At 40.3% G+C, this 25,053-nt stretch overlaps 1 protein-coding gene across 2 annotated transcripts; it reads left to right on the top strand.

The window, feature by feature from the left end:
- Positions 1–31: 31 nt before the first annotated feature.
- On the top strand, positions 32–25,053 carry lnpep (leucyl/cystinyl aminopeptidase). Of its 2 annotated transcripts, none has more exons than XM_072664446.1 (18): positions 32–520; positions 8,109–8,934; positions 9,487–9,625; positions 9,830–9,961; positions 10,615–10,735; positions 10,898–11,049; positions 11,210–11,323; positions 11,588–11,719; positions 11,815–11,946; positions 12,033–12,184; positions 13,482–13,573; positions 14,904–15,087; positions 15,232–15,388; positions 16,260–16,444; positions 17,279–17,440; positions 17,548–17,688; positions 17,823–17,904; positions 19,529–25,053. In XM_072664446.1, the coding sequence occupies exons 1-18, from the start codon at positions 427–429 to the stop codon at positions 19,658–19,660; spliced, it is 3,129 nt and encodes a 1,042-aa protein (XP_072520547.1). In that variant the 5' UTR covers positions 32–426; the 3' UTR covers positions 19,661–25,053. The 2 variants fall into 2 exon arrangements, with proteins under 2 accessions (XP_072520547.1, XP_072520548.1); XM_072664447.1 differs by lacking the exon at positions 32–520 and adding an exon at positions 4,067–4,528.

Genomic DNA, 25,053 nt, shown 5'->3' with positions numbered 1-25,053 from the left:
CCTCAGTTAAAAATGTAGAGGGACAGGAAAGCACTATTCCTTCATTCCCCTTGTCCCCCACTTCTTGCTGGTTCAGGGGATTAGAAGTCCCAAGTCACTCAGTACCAGCCCAAGCTACAGCTGCCCCATAGATGTTATGCCATAGCTACCCCATGTTCACGGCTATGTTCACTGGGTAATTCCAATAATGATAAATATGGTCATATCGTCTGGCCCTACATATTTAGTTCTTGTGTGATAGACAAATAACCACATAGTCACATATCCATTCGTTAACCTTTTTTTTTTTTTTAAACCTCATTTATTTATTTATTTACATTTTTCCGACATAACATGGTGTTGCCCAACACTCCCAGAAAGGGCATTGTTAGGATGATAATTGTGATCATGTGATTACAGGTACAGGTTCTTCACTGTCTGACTGACATGGCCATCAGTAATCTCACATTTAAGTGCCAGCAGAAAAAGACTGTGCCTGTTCTCTCCAGGCCTTGCAGAGCCATGCAGACAAACAGGCAAGGTACTACAATCACATGAGAGAACACCAGGCTATTGTGAGAGGCATGCTGAAGAATAGCACAGAGCCACTAAAACTGAGGCATTGCCAAAGAAATTGTCAGCATGTGATAGCTCAAATTGCTGAACAGGGACACTAAGCTTTCCTCTGCTCACTTTGTGCTGTAGTATGGCGCTTTGCTCTGGCACAGGTCTGCTCTATGGAATCGGTTTGCCTCATTACCCAGCTGGAATATGGATCCATGGGTATGACTTCTATGCATTTCCACCTGATTATTTTAACTAGCGTAGTTCTAACCCTCTCTAGACAGATTAGACAGGGCTTGAATGCTGTTTAAGGTCAGAAAGTATAAGCTGCTGGTTCAGCAGCTTGGTGCCAGCCTGGCTCTAGCTCACTCTAGCATGGGTTATGAGCGTAAGCTAGCTGCTCAGGGTGATTCAGTATAATTTTATTGCCTTTCACAGCTGTTTGTCTTGCCAGGTGGCTTAGTTCAGTCTGAATTGACTGGTAATGCTAGTTTGAAGTGTCTTACAGGGGCAGTTGTTCTAGTAGACAGTCATTCTAGTAACTTTAAGTAATTCACTCACTCTCTCACATGAGCTAGTTAACTATGTTCTTCTTAATGCCTCTTAATGCCCTAATGTTTGTCTTGAAGTAGTCAGTGATATGAAACAAATGGCTGAAGTTGTTCATTTTGTAAACAGCGGAAACAGTTTGCTTCTTTAAGGGAACTTGCATGATCTTTTAAAAATGTCTCTCTGTAGTTTAATCACTGAGCTGTATACAACGTCAACATCAGTTGAGTGGCTTGGGTTAAAATGGTTCATTGTAATGAAACGTCAAGGCCTGGATTTCTTTACAGAGGTGGTGGCAGTACACACATATAACACACATATAACCTGATGATGGTGACAAAATAGTCATGATTATGAAAAGAAATTCATAGAAAGTTAGGTTTTTACATTGATTTCAGCTTCTACATTTTGTCTACAGATTTCACTGCATTACACAGAGTTCTAAATTAATAATCAAATTGAGCACACACAGCTATAGCCTGTCTGACAATCCAGGAGGACTGAAGAGTTACTAGTAAAATAGGGCATTTTTATAGCAACTAACATTTATTTTATATATGTATTTATTCATTTTTATATTAGCATTAACATTTTTATATTATATTATTATATTACTTTTATATTGCCATTTTATTATATAATATAATATATATATAATAATATAATAATATATTATATATATATATATGAATATAGTAATATATAGGGTATTGTTTTTAGATGTCTTCATTGCATGGATGGTTAAAGGCCACATTACATCTGTGTCCAACATTAATAGTGATCTGAGGGAACGATTTAGTAAATAAAGGAAACAGATGGTTGAACTGAGGGAACGATTTAGTAAATAAAGGAAACGTTGAACTGAGGGAATGATTTAGTAAATAAAGGAAACAGATGGTTGAACTGAGGGAATGATTTAGTAAATGAAGGAAACGGATGGTTGAACTGAGGGAATGATTTAGTAAATAAAGGAAACGTTGAACTGAGGGAATGATTTAGTAAATGAAGGAAACGTTGAACTGAGGGAATGATTTAGTAAATAAAGGAAATGTTGAACTGAGGGAATGATTTAGTAAATAAAGGAAACGTTGAACTGAGGGAATGATTTAGTAAATGAAGGAAACAGATGGTTGAACTGAGGGAACGATTTAGTAAATAAAGGAAACGTTGAACTGAGGGAATGATTTAGTAAATGAAGGAAACGTTGAACTGAGGGAATGATTTAGTAAATAAAGGAAATGTTGAACTGAGGGAATGATTTAGTAAATAAAGGAAACGTTGAACTGAGGGAATGATTTAGTAAATGAAGGAAACGTTGAACTGAGGGAATGATTTAGTAAATAAAGGAAACGTTGAACTGAGGGAATGATTTAGTAAATAAAGGAAACGTTGAACTGAGGGAATGATTTAGTAAATGAAGGAAACAGATGGTTGAACTGAGGGAATGATTTAGTAAATGAAGGAAACAGATGGTTGAACTGAGGGAACGATTTAGTAAATAAAGGAAACGTTGAACTGAGGGAACGATTTAGTGAATGAAGGAAACAGATGGTTGAAATGAGGGAATGATTTAGTAAATGAAGGAAACAGATGGTTGAACTGAGGGAATGATTTAGTAAATGAAGGAAACAGATGGTTGAACTGAGGGAACGATTTAGTAAATAAAGGAAACGTTGAACTGAGGGAATGATTTAGTAAATAAAGGAAACGTTGAACTGAGGGAATGATTTAGTAAATGAAGGAAACAGATGGTTGAACTGAGGGAACGATTTAGTAAATAAAGGAAACGTTGAACTGAGGGAATGATTTAGTAAATAAAGGAAACGTTGAACTGAGGGAATGATTTAGTAAATGAAGGAAACGAACTGAGGGAATGATTTAGTAAATGAAGGAAACAGATGGTTGAACTGAGGGAACGATTTAGTAAATAAAGGAAACGTTGAACTGAGGGAATGATTTAGTAAATGAAGGAAACAGATGGTTGAACTGAGGGAACGATTTAGTGAATGAAGGAAACAGATGGTTGAACTGAGGGAACGATTTAGTGAATGAAGGAAACAGATGGTTGAACTGAGGGAACGATTTAGTAAATGAAGGAAACAGATGGTTGAACTGAGGGAACGATTTAGTGAATGAAGGAAACAGATGGTTGAACTGAGGGAACGATTTAGTAAATAAAGGAAACGTTGAACTGAGGGAATGATTTAGTAAATGAAGGAAACAGATGGTTGAACTGAGGGAACGATTTAGTGAATGAAGGAAACAGATGGTTGAACTGAGGGAACGATTTAGTAAATGAAGGAAACAGATGGTTGAACTGAGGGAATGATTTAGTAAATGAAGGAAACAGATGGTTGAACTGAGGGAACGATTTAGTAAATGAAGGAAACAGATGGTTGAACTGAGGGAACGATTTAGTGAATGAAGGAAACAGATGGTTGAACTGAGGGAACGATTTAGTGAATGAAGGAAACAGATTGCTATGCTGAGGGAAAGATTTATTAAACAGATTGTTAAATTAAGGGAATGATTGATCAAATTGAGGGAATGCATTGTTAAACTAAGGGACTGATTCAATAAACTGAGAACAAATGATGTAATTAGAGGAACAATTTGTTAACTGTTAAATTTTCTACCTTGATATCCACATCTACAGAAGTTTTTACAGGATCTACAGGATATTTACATACACCAGTTCTTAAGGTCCAGTGACAAGCCTGCACAGCCTGTGTAAAAGCCTGGAAAAGGTCATGTGGTCTTCTTTAGTTACAGAAATCCAAACAAATGTCATGAGTAGACCTCCAGGGTGTCAACATTGTAGGACACTGGTTTAGTGGTTTAGTTCTCTCATAATCTCCCTGCTTCCGGCCTTCTTCTTTGGTCTATAAATGAGTGAAGGATGTGAGTTACCGATAAGAGAAAGTGAGCGCAGTTGGGGAGAGGGGGGGGGTCAGTCAGGCAGGCAGCCGCTTAGCGCAGAAGTGAGAGAGTCTCAAGCCAAAGTCGGTTGACAGCTAGCAGTCAGGCGGACATCGTAGCTTTCTGGTTGAGCTCTAGGGTCAAAACTAGGGCCGCTTACGTTGAAAGCTCGGCGCATGTGATCGCTAACCGGTACTGAAATCAGTGCCAGTCGCCGTCCGTCGACTTATCTCAGTTCCACGAAGTGAAAGACTGCAAGTTAAAATGCTAGAAGTCAGCTAGGTTAGCTGGCTAGCCGAGGCAAGCCAAGCCAAGCCCAGCTAAGCTAACAGTTAGTTTCGCCGCCGGCTGGTTTCATAGCTTGTTGTTGTTTACTTGGCAGCTGGCTCTGCTTCCTATTTTACGTGCAATCGTTCACACGTTGATGAGGAGTAACACCGCCTTCGTGGACGTGAAGAGGAGCGCATCTGTCCTGCGGTCTTTTCCTGATATTTAAAGATGGAATCGTTTGAAAGTGGTAAGAGAGAGATAACTTATCCGTGCAACTGGCCGATCCAGGTCCCGAAGGTAGGTAAAGATTCCGCTCCAGGTTTTTGTTCCAACCGCCTGTTTAGCGCTGCTGCGGCTGAGCTGCAGTAGCCCGGTCCAGGCGGGTGGGGCAGAATCCCGGAGCGGATTTCTACTTTCCGGACCTGGATTCCCCTCCACTCTCGCTAGCTGATAGCCTGATAACCTGCCCTCACCACAACTTACAGCCGTGTTTAAAGTTTTGACATGCGGGTACAGCTGTAGATAGCGTCCTCAGGTAAACGCTAGCTACCTCCGACGACTTCCAGACATCAGGACGACTGTTTTAATCCCGTGTTTGTTTATTTTCTGTGGCTTTGCTGCGTCGCTAGCTGAGCTAATCAAAATAACATCAGCTAACGTCGGTAGGAGCTAGCAGCGCTGTCAAACTGCCATTCAGGGACATCTACGAGGATAGAAACCGAAGCAGGGCAGCTTCACTGACTTTAATACAGACTGGTAATGAAACCTGTTGGAGAATAATATCCGAGAGGAACCAGGAGTTACCCTTTAGTCCTGACCTGCAGTCCAGGCATCAAAGTGGGGAGATCTCACCAGCCTCGACTTCATCTTCCTTTAAGGTCATAACATGTAGGTCAGCTTTTGGCGACCTAGCTCCAGTTTACACGGAGCCTCTGTATAGAGACTTACATTAATCCCTGCTTTCATAAAGTGATGTTGTTTTAACTCAGTGTTTATCTTCTCTAAACTGAGGGAACATCTGAAGGAACACGTTGTTAAATTGGAAGAACGGATGGTGAAATGAGGGAACAGGTTATTCAAGGAAAAATACATTGAAGAGATACTTTGAACAGTTGGTTAAATTGAGAGAACAGATTATTGCTAAATTGGGGGAAAGACGTATTAAAGTGAGGAACAGTTTATTAATTGAGGGAACTGAATGCTAGGGGAATGATTTATGAATCTGAAGGAACAATTTATGAAATTGATAAAACGCAATAAATGTGTTGTAATAAATGTTTTATTAAATTGAGAGAACTGATCGTTACAGTAAAGGAATAACTGATTAAACTGAGGGAATGGATTATTAAATTGAGGGAACGATTTATCAAGTTGTAAGGAACAAATACATTGAAGAACAAATGATTAAATTGATAGAAGGGATTGCTAAATCGAGGGAAAGACTATGAAATTGAGAACTGTAAAATTGAGGGAATGATTTATTAAATTGAGTTTACAGATTGTTAAATGGAGGGAACAACTGATCAAAATGAGGGAATAAATTATTAAATTGATAGAAGGGATTGCTAAATCGAGGGAAAGACTTTTTGAGGGGAAGAATTTATGAAATGGAGGGAACGATTTATTAAATTGAGTTTACAGATTGTTAAACTGAGGGAATGGATTATTAAATTGAGGGAACGATTTATCAAGTTGTAAGGAAAAATACATTGAAGAACAAATTAATAAATTGATAGAAGGGATTGCTAAATCGAGGGAAAGACTTTTTGAGGGGAAGAATTTATGAAATGGAGGGTACGATTTATTAAATTGAGTTTACAGATTGTTAAACTGAGGGAATGGATTATTAAATTGAGGGAACTGTAAAATTGAGGGAACGATTTATCAAGTTGTAAGGAAAAAATACATTGAAGAACAAATTATTAAATTGATAGAAGGGATTGCTAAATCGAGGGAAAGACTTTATGAAATTGAGAAAACTAAAATTGAGGGAATAAATTATTAAATTGAGAAAACACTATATGTCTCTAATGATTATTTTTCTACCTTGATACTTTAGAGGCTTTGTAGGTTTATCTTGTCGTAGACATAAGCAAGCTGTACAAGGTGTTACAGTTGTGTTTCTATTGCCGTTCACAGCTGTTTGTCATTCACTCTTATGCTAACCACTCACGCTCACTCTAGATGCATTTAAAAAAGACTAAAGTCAGTAAATACAGTTGGTCATTACAGAGTTAGTAAACACTGAAAATCTTACAGGTTCACTATTTGCAAGACTGCAACTAGTCCTTTTGAGATTATTTCATGGGAAGATTTCATGAACAGTAAAGCAGAAACAGAAACAGAAGCAGCTTTTGGCCACAGTTTCCACTGTGTGTGCAGTAGAGTGTTCAAAAATAAAAACACCCCCCCAAAAAATGTTCCTGTAGCTGCTTTGCTGCTTCCTGTTTGGGGCTTGAGAGAGCTCACCTATTGGTTATTCACAGTGTCCATGTCACAGTCTGCATGAGCCAAGACTAAAAACTCAGAACGTCAAGGTGCGAAACAGACTAGTCATCCTGACCACCTTACACCAAGCGATGGAGAAGACGGGAACGTGTTTCAACTCGCATGATTTTTAATCCGACATTGGAAATTTGTCAGGCTTGGAAAGTCGTCTGGTTCAAGACCAGCATCAGTTGGCTGAAATTACTCTTTTCACTCACTAGTAAATCAATACAGGAAAACAAGACCTTGGTTGTTCTCTCACGCTCTCTGCAGTCATGTATTAGTGGAGTAAACTGTAGTCCAATATCACTTGGAATTGGAATCAGTGACAACAGCATTTACCAGTGATAGAAAAACAAAAGAACTCTGCGCTGATCGTAAACGTAGGAGTGATTGATCTAGATTTAAAGGAACCTGTGAAGGGTTTTTCTGGCGAGACGGCAGGGTCAGTTCATGCTGCAGCAAGTGTACAGTCTAATGTGGGTTTGTGAAGAAAAGTGGGGATTTTATGGTTCAGTCAGATATGATTTGTAAATTTGCAGAACAGATAAGGGTTTGAACTGCAGCTGTGCCGCGCCTCCCAGATAATACATTCTAGGCACTAAAAAGCCTTGAAACATGAGACACTAGAGTGGGGCTGTATATGACTAGCTGTGAATTTAGGCCTACCGGTGGTGTTTATCCAAACATGGGTTTATGCTCTGTTTTTTTTAATAGCCTGTGGAAAGGGGGAATTGAGAATCACCACAGGGTTTTTTAGGTTAGTAAACAGAGCTGGGCAATTAAACTCACATGAAGGCTCTTTAACAAAAAGGCTAAAGCAGTTTGCTTTTAATAATGTCTGTAGAGATACTGTACATTGTACACTGTTCTCATTACCAGACTTTATCTGCACCCTTTTTTCTTTCACACAGTTTGTGTGTTAGAGGAGGAAATGAAACAAGGAAGGCTGTGGTCGGTAGTCACATATGAAGGATGTTGGTAAACCTGCGTGTAGACTTATATTGTTCAGCCTGAGTAGGCCTAGGGTTTCCATTAAGCACACCCATTGTTGCCTAGAGGTGTTTATTGAAGGTATGGGTATCTTTTTCAATAACATTCATGTTTTTCACATCTGAAAAAGTAGCTGATGCCGTTCACCATTAACCCTTTTTCCATTTTAGACCAAGGTGTAGGCTGCAGACAAAATCATGTGCTTTCACAGAACACTAGGTTAACTTGCGTGACATCAGCCCACATGACAACAGGAAATAACCTAATATCACCAACAACTGTGCTGTTGTTATCCAGAAAAAGGGCTTAACTTTGACATTTTGTTAATCTCTGATCTTAACTTGTAGAGCGAGCCCCACTCCCCAGGAACATGATTGAAAACAGCATGTTTGAGGAGGAGCCAGACGTGGTGGATCTGGCTAAGGAGTCCCCCTCCTATCCCATCGACTCAGATGATGTGGTCTACGAGCCACGGAGCTCCAGACTGTTGGTGCGAGGCCTTGGGGAAAACGATATGGACGAAGAGGAGGAAGATTACGAGTCATCTGCCAGGCTTTTGGGAATGTCCTTCATGAACCGAAGCTCCAACCAGCGCAGTGCCTCCTCCTCCTACACCCGTCAGCAGCCCTCCGGCTCCTGCTCCATGCCTTCCGCAAAGAAAACGGTGGCGGGGATCTTGGTCTTAATCATAGTGGCTTCAATCGCCATGGTCATCTACTTCCTGCCGCGGTGCACCTTTTCCAAAGATGGCTGTCACAAGGCCAACTCCTCCATGGAACGCATCTATCCTGTCGCATCAAACGGAGAACTTTTCCCATGGACGGATTTGAGGCTCCCCAACAGCGTGCGTCCAGTTCAGTACGAACTCTGGCTCTTTCCCAACCTGACCACAATGACTTTCCAAGGGAACGTGAACATCACCATGGTGGTCATGCAGGGAACGAAGAAGATAGTTTTGCACAGCTCTGATATGAAGATACTCAAAGCTACGTTCCAGGGTAAAGAGGTGAAGATCTTGGAGTATAAGCCTTGGCAACAGATCGCTATCAAGTTTTCAGAAGAACTCAAAAAGGGACAACAATACGTCTTAAATATTTTGTACACTGCTAGTCTCTCCAACAGCTATGATGGCTTCTACAACAGCTCTTACATTGACACAACTGGGAAAAGAAGGTAAAGATGGGCCTTTCTGTAGACTCCTTTAAACATCTGGACATTTGATCTTCATTTTTATCAATAAACAGCCTATGTATGTTTATAAATCATAGAAATGCAAATTTTTATTGTGAGAAAAATTTAGAACACCCCAACATTTATAGCTACCTAAACGGAATCGGCCGTTCCACTGTGCAGAAAATAATTCATTTCTTTCTGACTGTCTCAGAGAGCTTTTTGGATCCCGCCCTGGTAATTTGGTTCCTCAAGAGCAAACCAAACTAAATGTCTATGGTTTAAATAATACAGGCTCCTCCAAAAATCCCCTAATTGTCTGCAGCTAATGTGGAGCACCTGATTCTAATTTTCTGCAGTAATACATTTGAGGGTGTCCTAACGTTTTCCTCACAAAACAAAAAAAGCATTTTTTATTGAAGGTCCTAATATTTTCACTTAACTGTTTATGATATTGTCCTTTACATTTTTTTAGGAATTGTTGATTTTTTTGAGTGTTTTTTATTTATTTATGTTTGTCTTTGCTTTTCACTCTCTTTTCCCCTTCCTTTTCAGAGTTTTGGCTGCTACTCAGTTTGAGCCCTTGGCTGCCCGCAAGGCTTTTCCTTGTTTTGATGAACCCGCCTTTAAAGCCAGTTTTCTAATTAAGATAAAGAGAGAAGCGGAATACATCAGCCTTTCTAACATGCATAAGGTAAATATCCCTGCTAGCAGCTGATAGTACAGCAGCTCTGTTTGTCTGTACATCCACATGGAGGACACAACGTTCATTCAGATATGTTTTCCAGAATCTCATAGACATACACGCGACCTAAGATTTAGGTGCAGCGACATCCAAATGAATGATCATACTGTGACATGAGATTTAAGCATGTTTGTTTTTGTTTTTCTCTTCCAGACAAAAACTACTAATTTACCTGATGGGTTTTTTGAAGATGAGTTTGAGAAAAGCATGAATATGAGCACCTATCTTGTTGCATTTATTGTGGCCAACTTCAGCTGCCTCAGTGCAAATGTCTCCAACACGCTGGTATGTATGTCTCTTGCTTATTACAGATTGTTCATGAATTTTATGTTAAATGCATGCGTGAGCGTCCAATAAAGGACATGCTTTACACATGCATTTCTGGACAAGCTAAGAGATACAGAGTGTGAGAGTGTTAGAAGCATATGGACTGAGGCATTACAGTCCAAAAAAAAAAAAAAAAACAGGATTTTACACAGATATGACTACACAGGTTATGCAGTGAGCGCCGCCCTACCCGTTTCACCAGAGTTACATAGTCCGGTTAACAGCGTGCCGAGTCCAGAGTAGCAGTGATGTGATATTCTTTTTATTACAAGACAGCAAGGCATTACAATGGTTTCAAAGCTGATATTTAAGGTAAAAATGCTACATAATGTTGCTTTAATGTGACTGCATTGTGACTGGCCCATTTTCTACTTGTCAGGAAATGAACGCATAAGGCTATTGCAATTTTTCTTGCAGTTAAAAACGGTGCTTTAAAAGACAGAAAAATAAGTTCGAGTCCATAAGAGAATAGAATAAGAATAAGGTCTTATCAAGATTTATGTGTGTCCAGTTTTCTCATTTCAAAATTAATTATATTTAATATACAACATATGTAATTGTTCTCTTTTTAACCACAACACAGTTTTTACACAGTCTCTCATTTCCCACAGGTCTCTGTATATGCAGTTCCAGATAAGAAGGACCAAGTTCATTACGCGCTGAAAACCGCCACTGAGTTGCTGCAGTTCTACAATACTTTCTTTGAAATCAAGTACCCTTTGAGCAAATTGGGTGAGACAGGCTCGCTTTACTGTAACTCCACAAATAGGAATAATTCAGTGCTTTGTGTAGACAAGAACCCGTGCTAATGCTGTTATCCATACTCAATGTGGTGTTGGTTCGATTTATTTTCGTCCAGCTTTGTGACTTAGTATGACTCCTATTTATCGGTAGACTTAGTGGGCATTCCCGACTTCCTGGCTGGAGCTATGGAGAACTGGGGACTCATCACATTCCGGGAGACAACTCTGCTCGTGGGCAACCATTCCTCCCCCATTGATAAACAACTTGTGACCTCTGTCATCGCCCATGAACTTGCACATCAGGTACAGAGATTCACTGTACAGTCTTGATATCATAAGACGTCTCCTGGATAGCATCACAGATATTTCCAGTTTAGCTATGTTACTTTAGGTCGATATTTGAAAGTAAAATAGGTTTCTGTGCTGTTTCTTGGGTGTTTACATTGTGTGTGTTTTGTTTTAGTGGTTCGGAAACCTCGTCACCATGCGCTGGTGGAATGATCTTTGGCTGAATGAAGGGTTTGCAACCTATATGCAGTACATGTCTATTGAGACAAAGTACCCAGAACTTGATATCGTAAGTGTGGTTAAGTTAGCAGTCATTCAATATTTAATGTTTGAATGTTTGCTGGCTGTTAGACATGATGGTTTAGGATAAAAGCTTCTTACAAAAGAGTGTTTAAAACCTGCATGACTGCCCTTTCCGCTGGTTTAGCGTTCATGGTCCGTGCAGAAAGGGGTAAATGGAGATCATCAGTGAACAGCTTTGACCTAGTTGGAGCTGTTATCTGTGAATCTGTCCAGTTGCAAGTTTCACTTTACACTGGTTCCTCATTTTCAGGACAATGAATTTCTGAATGTGCGCTTCAGAGCAATGGCCAAAGACTCTTTAAATTCATCCCATCCTGTGTCTTCCAAAGTGACCACTCCAGAGCAGGTGGAAGAGATGTTTGACTCTGTGTCTTACGAGAAGGTACTGCTCTGTTTTCCAGGCTAATTTCTTTGCTTGTCCCCTAAGCCCATTCCACACAACAGTAACCCTCTCTTCGCGTCTCTCTTTCCTCTCAGGGTGCCTCCATTTTGCTCATGCTTAATGCAACGCTCAGTGAGAAAGCATTCCAGAAAGGTGTGATTGAGTATTTGAGAAATTACAGGGGTGGCAACACAGAGAACGAAGATCTGTGGAGCAGCCTTTCTCAGGTAAATCCTGCTCCTGCTGTGAAGTACTGTTGGACTGAAGCCTTCGTGGCGATGCTCATTCACCCGCATTTGTCTTGGTTTTATAGGTGGCAGGCCGATCCATCAATGTATCCCAGATGATGAATACTTGGACTGTACAGAAAGGCTTTCCACTGGTCACCGTGAACAAAATAGGCAAGCAAGTGAAACTGACGCAGGAACATTTCCTCCTAAATGCTGACAATGCCACGAATCACAGGTATCCATTTTTAGCCTGAGGATTTGTTTGACATCGGTATAGTTGAACATGTTGTTGGAAGTATTTGGAGTTGGAGAAGTTTGGAATGCAGCATTATATGTTGGAACTTTTGGTGTGATCACTGTGATATCAGAGCTAGAACTGCTCTTCTGAATTTGATTGCATTCAGACCCAAGAACATTGGGAGGGTCAGCCACTGATGTTAGATAATTAGTTTTAGATCACAAATGCCTCTCCAACTCATCCTAAAAGTCTTGGATGGAGCTCAATCACTCCAGAGAACATGTACCACATGGCCGAAAAGTATTGGGACACCTGCTCATTCATTCCTTCTTTTAAAATCAGGAATTTAAAAAGATTATTCTGCTTTTGTTGGAGTAACTCTCTACTGTCAAGGGAAGCAGTATCGCTTTAGGGATGTAGCATGTAACGTAAGTGTGTTGTAACGGATCAGGTGACATCAGTTAGCATGACACATACACTAGGACACAAGTATTGGGACATCTGCTCATTCATTGTTTCTTCTTAAATCAAGGGTAAAAAAAGTTGATCCTGATTTTGTTTGAGTAACTGGCCGCACTGTCCAGGGATGGCTTTCTGCTGGATTTTGGAGCATTGCTGTAAAGATTTAATTGCATTCAGCATCAAGAGCGTTAGTGAGATCAGGATGTTGGATGGTCACCACCTCACCTCATTCCCAACTCCCCAGCTCATCCCAAAAGTATTTGGATAGAGCACCACCATCATTCCAGAAAACACAGTTCCACTGCTCCACATCTCAATGCCAAGGGACTTTATACCCCTCTAGCCCACACCTGGCATTAGGCACTGTGCCAATAGGTTTTTGTATATCTGCTCCAGAGTGTCCTATTGGCAGTACTTCTCTACAATGATGTAACAAGCTGTCATCAATGGGTGCAACTTAAAGTAACTGAATGCATTCATTACAAAGGGGTGTCCACAAACATTTGGACATATGGTGTAGTTCTGCTGCTCTGCAATGCTCCAATGCTTGAGGGGCTGTATACCCCTTCCGCTGACGCCTGGCTTTGAGCATAGTGACCTTAGTGTATATATAGTGTATGTTGACTGTCATTCAAGTGATCTTTTCCTTGTGCAAATAGCCGCGAAAGCCTTAATGGTCCTTGTCTTGCGGTGGGTCAAAAAGTCAAACCAGCTGTTTTACTTTCTTCCATGGTGGCAGGGTTTTTCACCAAACATGTCAACTTAAAATCTAATAAGAGCCAATCAAAATCAGCTGAGGTTCAACTCAAACATGGCTTTGTTCTCTTCCCAGCAACCTGTGGCACATCCCCCTCACATATGTCAACGACACTTGTAGTAATTCCAGCAGCTGTAAGCAAGTGTTTCTTTTTAAAGACAAAGTTGGTAAGTAGTGTCCTAGTTTTATTCCTGTGATGTTACGGATGTTGTTAACAGTTTTAGTTTTGTTGCTGGGATTTGCTGGGAAACATAATTGAATATTCCAGGTCTAAAGCGGGCTCTGCTGAGTGCATGCAGTAAAACACAGTCAGGGTTCTTACGTGTCCTGGATTACCTGAAAAACCTAAAAACTTTACAGATGTGTTTCCAATCATGGAAACACTTGAAAAATGAGAACTTTGTTAAAATGTCCTAGAAATAATAGTGAGGTCCTGGAATAGTTGGGATTTTAAACTGGTGAGAATGGTCTGTTTTAGCTTTTGATGCTCTACATAGTTTAAGACACAGGGGTTTGCATATAGTATTAGTAAAAGGGTTTGCATATAATACTAGTTGTTTACCAGTACATCCAGTAATCATGTGTCTAAATGTATGTTGTCATGGAAAATGTCCAAATATTTTTCTACAACGAGTGGGAATACTAACAGTGCAGTTATGAAAACTGCAAACAATGTTATCTCAGCAAGTGAAGTCCTCTTAAATGTAAATTTTTTACATTGATATAAGAAAACTATTCTTATCACTAATCAGTTTTTAGTTTGAAAGTATTTCAGTTCTATGTCACTGCATAGTTTGGATTAGTGAGTTTTATTTTGACACACAATCTGTTCATTCATATTAATGACTTTTGTTTTGACACAGTCTGTTTGTTTGTTTGTATTAGTGACTTATTTAGACATGGTCTGTTAGTTTGTATTAATGACTTTTATTTTAACACATTCTCTTTGTAGTAGTGACTTATTTTGACAGTTTCTTTCTTTATTTGTTTTAGTGATTTTTATTTTGACATGGTCGGTTTGTGTTGTGTCTAAGTGGAGCAGTTGCCACTCTTTCTTTCATTTCATTACGCAGTATAATGAAATTATAAAAGTGGAGTCCGTCGTTCTTAGATTGACTTACTTGAAAAGTTCTGTTTACACTCCATATGACACTCCCATATGGCCATGCTCCGTTTATTGCCTTATGCCTCCCTTGGCCACTAGCTCTGTTTATGTGACAGTCAGTTGCTCAGTCTGTATGTTTTCACATGTGTTGAGATTGAGGGAATTATTGGAGTAAAAACTGAACAATGGGGGACAAAATGATCAGCCAATAGAATAAGACCCTGTAGTACATAAAACCCCTAAAAAGTGTACATAAGCTAATTCATCTTTCATATCATTATCTGAAAATGAATTATATTAGAGTTTTGGGCTTTAAAGAGGATTTCACTTGCAAAATCGCCAGTTTTGCAGTGTTTTGTTCTTGAACTCGAACATTTGAATCTTTTTTTCAGCCACTCTTGAGGTTTCAGACAGCGTAAAATGGCTGAAGTTTAACTACAAGAATGAAGGCTTCTACATAGTGGACTATGGAGAGAATGGCTGGAAGGACTTGATTAATGCATTAAATGCAAACGTGAGCGTTCTTTCTCACGAGGACCGGGCATCCCTCATCAATAACATCTTTGCTCTGTCAAGGTAGGTGTGTGAAGAAACCACAGATGCAGATGCACTCCATTTTCCTTTTCTTTTAAAGATAGCCGGAGCTCCTTTCCCAAAATTATGCTCTCAACCTCTAATACAGAGTTCTTTTGTTCATCTGTTTGTTTTTGATTTGTGTAGGTTGGGCAAGGTGTCCTTCAGACAGGTATTAAATCTGTTTGCGTACTTGCATAATGAGACTGAAACGGCTCCACTGACTGAAGCCCTGACCCAGCTCAATCACATCCTCAGGCTTCTGGAGAAAAGATCTGATTTGTTATTGGTGTCCAGGATGGCGGTAGGTTTATTTTTTTTACAGACTAAAGCCCTACTCAGATGGGATTACATGGGGAGGTGGGGTATGTCATTCATTTTTATGGACTGTGCTCTGATTCTGGCACTTTTTACTTTCTGCCAACGAAATTTGATGCGAATTGACGTGGGTAAATATTCCGTCAAATCCTGTGGAAAAGTGTTTTTTTTTTTTCTTTTTTTTTTTCGTTCCATGGTTTTGCTGAAGTGTGGAGGCTCTCAAGGAGACTTTTAGTTATGTATGGGACAGATAGCTTAGGTTATTGTAGTCTGTGGCAAACCTGATGCCTCTCTGTAGCATAGCCTGTAGCCTACATACATGTTACGAACCATATGTAGCAGCTCATTTTCAAACTATTCATTATTACTGTTGGAGGGTTCTACGATTATCACATTTTTTGGAGGTGGCGGCAGTGCGTACATCGAGTAGCCACTTACATCTCAGCCCTTTATGACAGAGTGAATCAGTCTGTAGGGCTGTAGTAACACTGCATTCTCTTCAGACAAATGGGCAGGTTTTCACCATGTTAATCTTCATAAATTTAACAGCATTTTGGGGCCAATACAGCATGCTGATCGTCAGCCATTCATCGATATAGAGGGTGGGGCTCACTATAATAGGCTGAGTGATATACGCTGGAAAGGTATATTCAGTTAGTGGTGTTAAAAGTTTACTCGGCTTCCCACTCGAGGCACGTTCTATTAAAATGTGAAATCGAGTTAAATAGTATATTATTTATTATAAATAATATATATATTATTGTGACCTTCCAGAGGACTGTACAAAAAAATTGTACACCTTATCTAGACGGGCATGAACTCACCAGGCATGATTTATTGCGTTTTCTTTCCCACAGGTGTACATTACTGAACATTTTGGTGATCTGATGGACAGCCAGTCCTGGGGAGAGGAGACATCAGTGTCTAAGCAAGCTCTTAGATCTGCCCTGCTTGAGACAGCCTGCAGCCTAAACAGACCGAATTGCACGGAGCAGGCCAAAAGTCTGTTTGATCAGTGGATTGCTTCCAATAAAACCAAAGTGTAAGTTTAAGCTGTTCATTTCCCAACTGCCCTGGTACATTCTTATAGCTCAGAGCTCTGATTAAAACACAGTGAAGGTTTTTGATGGTTTAAAAGCACACAAATCTAAGCAGTTGTCTATCAATATAATGGATTAAGCAATACATTCAACTTGACTGAAACAAAAGTACTCCTTTTAATACTGCTTATATTGTGTGGAGTAATAAAAACAATCGGTGAGTTAACAAACTAAACTGGTCTCTAAGATGTCTAACATCTAAGATGTTAGCTTAGGGCTGCAATGGCTTTCAGTCTCCTTTCTCTGTCACTGAGTCAAACTGGATTAAAACAGTTGAGTAGTTTGATTCTGTAATTGTTCATTTAACAGGAACTTGAATCCTGGGTCTTTTTTCCTTTCACACCAGACTGCATTGATTTTGCTGCATTATAAAGCAGTGTCTTTATTTAGTAATTTTAAGCTGCTAGGAAACGTCTTACGTCTTACGAAACGTTTTAATATGAATTCCCTGATATTACCATTAAGATTTTTTAGGCTTTATTTTTAGGTCTTTATGATCACTGTACTGAAAAAAAACATTACTTTTTATGTCCACACTAAATTTTGCCGTATAGAACATAATTGATCTCTCATGGTTTCACTACGGAAATGTCCAGATCTCATGATTTTTAATTGGATACAGAGACATTCTGATTTTGTCTCTAGATAAGAGCAGTGGGCAAATACCCAGCATCCTTCAGACTGCTAAAAAATCCGATCTACGGATTGTGAGAACTTTGCCCTTGATGGGCAGGCTTGCTTTACAGACTGTTGTGTAATTTGGTTTCTTTTCCCAGAATTCCTGGAGACCTCCTGAGAGCGGTTCTGTCCGTGGCAGCCCAAAGTGAAGACGGTTGGACAGAGTTACTTGATACTTACAAACACTCCATCTATGACTCAGAGAAACGCAAGACGCTGGAAGCCTTGGCCAGCACACAGAATGTGCGAAAAATTGTGTGGTAAGGCTTGGGTCCAAACTGTACGACCCCTCAGTAATTCAGCAGGCTGCAGAGGGCTCTGGGACACCTCGTGCTTCTAATAAAGATGACTCTTTTGTGCCTTGTAGGATCCTTAAAGCTGCTCTGGAAGGAAGCGAAATTCAGACTCCTGAACTTCCTCTCGTGATTAGCACAGTCTGTAGACATTTCGCAGGCCACCTCTATGCCTGGGATTTTGTGAAGGAGAACTGGGATAAACTCACCCAAAAGTAAGTGTTTGCAGAATGTTAACGGCTGGTCTAAGCACATTTAAAAAACTTTGTCCAGTGCCTGATGTCGCGCATTGCTGTTGGATTCCTTCGACTGTATGGTTTTGACACACGTATTTCCATTTCTCTTTAAGATTTCCCATTGGTAGTTTTCCCTTGCAAAGCATCATCATGTCCACAACCAGCCAGTTCTCTACAAAGATGCATCTTGAGGAGGTGAGTTATTTTAAAAGATCTTGGCCAAGTTTCCCAAAAGCATCGTAGTGTTGAGATTATCATAACTTGCAGAGAAAGTGTTCAGTGTGATGCTCACTCCACCATTACATGGTGACCATTGTGCTACAAATCTTCTTGTCCTAGATCATCATGCTCTAACCCTTAGCTCTTAACATCATCAAAGCTCTTAACCCTTTAACGGCCACACTAAGAAATACATTTGCCAGCTGGTTGACTTGCCCAGTTAGGTTATTATCATTATTTTTTTCATGAACAAATGAGTGTTACAAACAGTCACTATAATACAGTAGAGCTAGAATATACTGATGTCTACAGTTGTTAAAAAAGCATGGACACACATGGCCATGGATGTATTGTTTTATGGCAGAAATAATGACTTATTAATTGTTAATAACTTTTTGTGAGGCTTCTACCAGTCAACAAGCGTATAATTGCTAGGGTATTTAGAACATTTTTCTTACACCAAATTTCTGTGTAGCTTCTGGTTGTTGTTTTTTTTTCAGCTTTCAGACACTGATATCCTTTCACAGCATTGCAGTGGATATATACACACTCTGTTCAATGACAAGAATACAGTCGAGCAGCCCAAAATAGGTTTTACTGAGTTTTTATTGCAGCAATTTGGTTGTGTAAAAATGTCTACTATGCAGTTACAATGCCTGCTAAAGGGTTAAAACAGTAGTTTAAAATAAACAAATGCACAAGTTTCCACTTTCTTACAACATTGCGTTGTTCAGCCAATACATGTTTAGTGTCTCAACCTTTGCTTCTTAAATTTTTTGCGGAACTTGAATGTAGAAAACATCTAATGGAAACTAATACTCCACTATTCTCCTAGGAGAACACATAATGAGGTTCGTTTGGAGGGCCAATCCGAAGTTAATGTCACTGCACTGTGAATCACTCTCTTAATCACTGAATTTGGTTTCATTTTCCTAAATTTGGATTTGTTTTTCATAGCTTTCTAACAGTGCAAGAAAAAGTTAATTGTGATAATTATCATTTTAAGCAACTAAGACGACCAGCTAATGTTTTGTTTTGGTATGAAATATATGTTGAAAGTAATGATTGTAAGATCTGTGTGAAATTACACTGCAAGTGGCATCATTGGGGTCCAAGCACTGTGCACCATTATGCAGTGAATAGAGCATAGTGTTTTAAGAATGGCCTTGTAATAGATGTGGGGTCTCCAAAGATGATGTTTAGATGTGACTGGAGTTTGCATAGTTGTTAAAAGTTCACAGCCATTACCGCTGCATTTCAGTGCTACTAGAGTACACTAGAATTTTAATTTTTAATTTAATTTTGTTTTCCCTCTTCCCTAAGACTGGCCACTAGACCTCTAGAGAGGACTGGTTTCTGAATTTGTCATCTTTTTCACTGCTGATGAGTTATCTACAATAACAATAGTACATCACATGGCTAAAGACAAAAAGTAGTAGCAGATATCTTGAAGCCTAAATGTTGTACACCACACATGCCTTGGCTGATTGACCGCATTTTCATCAGGGCAAAACTGTTGTGTGGGTGTTTTGTTTTTTTTTTGGTTTTTTTTGGTGCCTGACAATCGCTTTAAATAACCATACTTTTTGTCTTCTTTCAGGTTGAGCAGTTCTTTGGATCTCTGAAGGATAGAGGATCTCAAATGAGAAGCATTCAGGAGGCCACCGAGACAATCAAGCTGAACATGCGATGGATGGACCGCAACTTGGCCACGCTCAGGACCTGGCTGTAGTCTCAGTGGCTTGCAGCCACCTCCCTGTTGCACACACACACACACACAGCCCCTCAGGTGATGTGGCCGAGCACCTGTGAGTGACCTGTTACCGTAACACACAGCCTGGGCCGTACATGTGCAGAGATGGGCCCTGGACAGGGAAGATCTTTTGCTGGTTTCTTTTTTTTTTTCTTAAATAGACTTTGATTTTACTGCCTTTGTCATTCAGTTTATAATCCTCCTCATTGCTTTTTTTTTATTTTTTGAGGACTAAACTGACTAGCTGGCTAGATTCTAGATTGGCCCTTGAAAGCAGACATTGTGTAATAGGTCGTTATCTCACAAAGAGAGTTGCAGCTTTGCGGGTTTTGTGTAGATATAAGCACTGTGTTGTTTTATGGGCTTCCTGTTTGGTGAGTAGAGATGTAGATGGCACATGTGCCTATTTTTGCCTTCCAGCTCTGCTAGCTGCTTTAGGTCATGTGGGAAAACTCACTGCTGCTTTTTGGGGTAGCTTCAGTTTTGGCCCATCTCTGTGCATTTGTGGCTCTGGCCTACAAACCTGTTTGCACTATTAGGAGTTCCAGCTTGCTCAGGGCTACTCTGGTTGGTTTATGACTGATGGTGTGTTTGAACTCATTTGCTTCCCACTGCTGTCAATGGCTACAGACCAAACCTCTCAGCAGTGTCTTTTCAACATTCATGCTTTGCCTGCGTTGCCAAAAAAGAAAGAACGAAGAAAAGGTCAATAAAAAAAAGTGAAATATGATTTTTGAAATCCTGCAATGTTAGAGATATGACAGTAGAACTCCTTGTTGTGTCAACAGGAGTCAGGCACCTGTGGTGCTAAGATAGTGTATCTGTCTGGATATGTGCAGACAATCAGTTTTTTGTAAAGGCATTTGCAAAGCCTCTCATTTATGTGAGTTGCCCCCCCCACACACACACTCCTATGTACAATTTGGAAAGTGCAAAGTCATTTGCAAATTTGCAATGCCTGTAGCCGGTACTGTGTAAATACTCTTGCCTTAGCAGTTTTCCGTACAAGCCTCATCCTTTACTTTGAGTTTTAGTTTGGAAGTTTGTTTTATTTGGCTGGTGTATATATTGTTTTATATTTTTTGTGCAGTCTTGCACGAAGTGAAGTTATATTTGCCGTGGCAGCGTTTAAGTTAAAGCATAGGATTTAAGTGTGGGGTTTTATGTGAAGTTTTGCTATGCACATCCCTAATGGAGATGAAAGTAGCTTAAAATGCATCAGGATAAAAAAAAGCTGGGATGTAAACAGCAGACTCTAGAATTACTGGTACCCATTTTAATGAGGAAAATAAATCACCTCCTAATTTATACTCTCATTGTCTGTTATATCAGCTCCATTTCCCATATAGGAACACTGACTATTCTCAGCCCAGCAGTGACGCTGAGGTGCTTAAACACTGCAGCAGCACCGCTGTGTCTGATCCACTCGTACCAGCGCAACACGCCCTAACTCACCACCTCCATGTCAGGGTCACTGCAGTGCTGAGAATGACCCACCACCCAAATAGTACCGGCTCTGTGGTGTGGTCCTGTGGTGTCCTGACCATTGAAGAACAGGGTGAAAGGAGGCTAAGAAAGTATGCAGAGAAACAGATTGACTACAGTCCAACCTGTGACCTGAGAACTGTCCACAACTGCATACATTTTCAAGGACCTACAGAGGGTCTGCAGAGAGCAGTGGGCCGATATTCCTCTCGATGTGTTCATTTGAAGTGATCACATGTTACAGGAAAGGGTTCACTGCCATCCTTGTCAAGGAAGATTCAACCAGGGACTCCAAACAGGGATGCTAGTAATTGATTTAAGGAGGAACTGTTACTGTACTGTAAGTTTTAGGAGTGAAGTGTAAGTCAGTTTTTCTTGGATCAAGGCTTATGTAAACAATAAAGAAGGGAGGGGACTGTTCCTGGTTGCTGGGATGCAAATGCATCATCAGAGTCTTCCAGTCATTCAGATCCAGAAAAAATTTGATCCTTCCAAAATTTGAACAAAGATGTAATACAGGACAGCCAATCAGACTGGGGATCAAACAGCCAGTTTGGGTAATAAACCAGTTTGGGTATTAAACTGAAGCCCACACAAAGTGGACTTCAGCCAATCATTGTATGATCAAGGGGTGCCAATAATTCTGGAGTCAGTTGTAGCTTGAAATGGTAGAGACCCAGATGTCTAGAACCTGGATTTAGTCTTAGACTCATTGTTACTGCAGTATTGCAGATTGCTAACTACTGTTGATGGGATGGGAGTGTTTTAATGGTTCTGCATCTTCATACCTGTGACAAGATCATCCTGATGCTTTGTAATTATTGTTGTTGGCCCAGGTTGGTGCATCGCGCCTGACAACATGTACAGCTGAAACGGTACATTGCCAGGTTAGAGACGCAGGTATGGTTCCTACTGAATGTATAAACAGTTCTCATTTTGCATGGGAATACTTCAGTGGCAAGCTTTATGATTGTAACTCCATTGCATCTGATGTGTTGGTCCACCAGTACCAATAATACTTGTATTGCAGCTACACAATTATCGTACCAAGTGATCTCGATACGTTTGTATGTTCTTATGCTAGGCGTACATGCTGTCTTCATGTGCTTCATTGGAATGACTGTAAATGTGAGCTCCAGACCTAAAATTGACAACACGTAGTTACAGACAGCAGCTTCTGAAAGGATTTTGTTGTTACGCAAGTTTCTGATTGTTACGTATTCGAAGGTTGGAAGTCTCCTCCGAAATCACCCTCAGTTTCGATCTCAGTCTTCGGCCGATAAAGATACATAGCTAATCCATAGCATTAGTTTAGCTGACCCTGAGAACCGGTCAGATCATAGGATCCATATTCTGTGAGGTCACAAGACACTGCAGTTCCTGATTCAACTGCTAGTTGGCACCACGGCCCTCGCGCATGGCTACAGAAAGCCAGTGTAAAATTCAGCTCATAATGCAGATAGAATGTTGCCAGTCTGGTGTTTTTTACTGTATCTGACTCACACTTGTATATTTGTAGACTGTGGGCCCTATTTTTGCAATCTTCAGGCGAGCCGCCAACCACGCAGCTTCATTTAGGGCGGGTCAGTGTGTTTTTGCTATTGTTACGATGGGAAAAGTAAGTTTTGTACTAAATCTGTTACTTAATCATGGGTGTGCTTTGAGCATGACGTGCGATAAAGCACTCAGCGTGTCACTTGCCATTCCCTTTAAGAGCCAGGTGCGGTGTGACCTGTGGTGGATTGCTATTTCAATGGCGCATCGCGCGCGGTCTGGGAGGGCTTGCTGAAGCGGTGGAGCGCCTCGCCTCTAGAATAATCTTGTTTTATTTTATATTCTGTTTATTGCTGATATAAAAGTTTGCATAGCTGCCAACTTGCACACGCTATGGGTTTGTGCACTGCTGCGTGTCCATGTGTGCGTAACAAGTAAGGGGGGTTACGCGCCTGTGTTGACAAATCACTGCCAAGATAGCAAGGAACGTCTGACTGTTGACGTCTGCCTAGGTTGTTGTCAGTCAGTGGTGCACCTGTGTTTTCCGTTGCCAAGATAGCAATACGCCAGAAATTGACCTGAACACCCCTCATTGCAGGACCACCACCCCCACTCGGCGTAGATGTATTCGCAAGCACTGTCATATTTAAACAACGCAGGCGGAAGGCAATGAAAATAGATTGTTGGTGGTGCAAAATATTTCACCAGTGTTGCTGTGCCCTCTTGGCTGTACCCCTCCCACTTTAGGTCCCTGGTTATGTTGTTGCCCAGGACCATAAGGAACTCCCAGGACCTAAAACATGTGGGAACAGAGCAAAGTTCCCACATCGTCCCAAACTGATGCAAACAGGTGTATGCTTACCGTTCACTCTGCCCGATGCCGTTATTACTGTGACGTCAGGTGTATTTATGCTGGAATATGTGGGCATAGTGGATCTTGTCCAGGTTTCAGACTGGGAATTCAGGCTTGGCTGACTTGTTCTGTACCATTTGAGTCAAAGGTCATATTTTCTTACTGCAGCATCGTCTTCATCGTGGTGCTGAGGAAGATTGTGGTTTTGGTGATTTGCTGGAAGGTTTGAAAGATGGTTTTCTAAAGCAAAGTTTTTTACAGCAATTTTAGGTTCTGTAGCCAATTAATCTTGTCTTTAATTTTGATGGACATCATCAGGGAAGACTGTAAATACGACTAGTGAGAAATAAGAGCAGAGAACAAGCACATGAAGGCAGCAGAAGCCTGTGGTTAGCCTTTTTACTCTTGTGTTACAAATTAAATAAGGACTTGTAAGAAAAGCTAGAGCTTCAGCTCTGTGATTGTATCCATTGTTTCTACCTGTGGTTTTTAGCCCTGTCCACATGTGTCCGGATGTTTAAAAAAAACTGGGATTAAAGCTCTGTTGTGGCGTTTAGATATCTCTCTTTATGAGGGACTATCGACCCATACAGGGCTGGCATGCTCTAGAGTTTTTGGCTCTGTGTGGACGGAAATATTTTCAAAAACGGAGGAAGGGAAATCTCCGTATGTAAAAATATCCGGATAGGTGTGGACTGGGCCTTTAGTCTGGAGATAGAAAATTCAGGTCCAGAAAGTGAAAATCCTGGGACAGAGTTTTCCATCTGTAGATTTTACACGTTTTGTACTCAGATTTTGGCGCTGTGTTGACTCCACAAGCCACAAGCTAGTATTGGTGCACCCTCATGTCCAGTACAAACTGAATCCATATATGTTTATGTATAATTCGTCTTACTGTATCTGAGTGACTATTAACATAACCCTGTTTCAGCCTCATGCACAGAGAGAAATACACCTGTCAGTTTGTGGCTTTTTGCTCAAGCAATTTTGTACATCACATCCATCTTCACTGAGTGACTCTTTTTTTTTTTTTTCCTCTGTTCTCTGTGAAAATTTTAGGTACGGCTGAGAGACTTGTTGTTTGCCGTTAGCTCTTTAGCTCCTGTTCCAATGATAAGCTCTTCAGCACTTTCAGATGTTCTTGTACAGTCTTTGAATGGAAAAAGAATGAATGTTTGTGTTTTGGTTAACCAGCCACACTTCTTTTCACTTTCTGTTATGGACTGAAGTACACACATTTTGTCCTGTGTCCTGCATTTTTTTAAAGCTCTTTTTTTGAACTCTTTTGAATTTTTGAAAAAAAAAGTAATCTGTTCAAACCCTTGTAGATGCCGTTGGCCTGCAGTGTTTTTATTCTAGATTGTTTTGTTGAAATATCTTTCACTCTCTCTCTCTGTGTGTTTTTGATTTTGTGCAGCAAAAAAAAGCTTTACACTGGACTTGACCCATAACATTCATGAAAAGTGATTAAACATAATTACAATTATTGAACTTTATGAAAAGGAAAGGAAAAACATGAATAAATTGCCTTTACAATAAA

The sequence above is a fragment of the Salminus brasiliensis genome, chromosome 20 (genome assembly GCF_030463535.1).
Source record: "Salminus brasiliensis chromosome 20, fSalBra1.hap2, whole genome shotgun sequence".
Taxonomy (NCBI): Eukaryota; Metazoa; Chordata; class Actinopteri; order Characiformes; family Bryconidae; genus Salminus; species Salminus brasiliensis.
This window is presented reverse-complemented; position numbering and strand designations above follow the sequence as displayed.

Bases quoted from the DNA above. Each gene is read 5' to 3' on its own strand.
- lnpep (XM_072664446.1), top strand. From the start codon at position 427: ATGGCCATCAGTAATCTCACATTTAAGTGCCAGCAGAAAAAGACTGTG. The intron at 15,088-15,231 runs GTAGGTGTGTGA...TGATTTGTGTAG, and splicing joins AACATCTTTGCTCTGTCAAG to GTTGGGCAAGGTGTCCTTCA. The intron at 17,441-17,547 runs GTAAGGCTTGGG...TGTGCCTTGTAG, and splicing joins AATGTGCGAAAAATTGTGTG to GATCCTTAAAGCTGCTCTGG.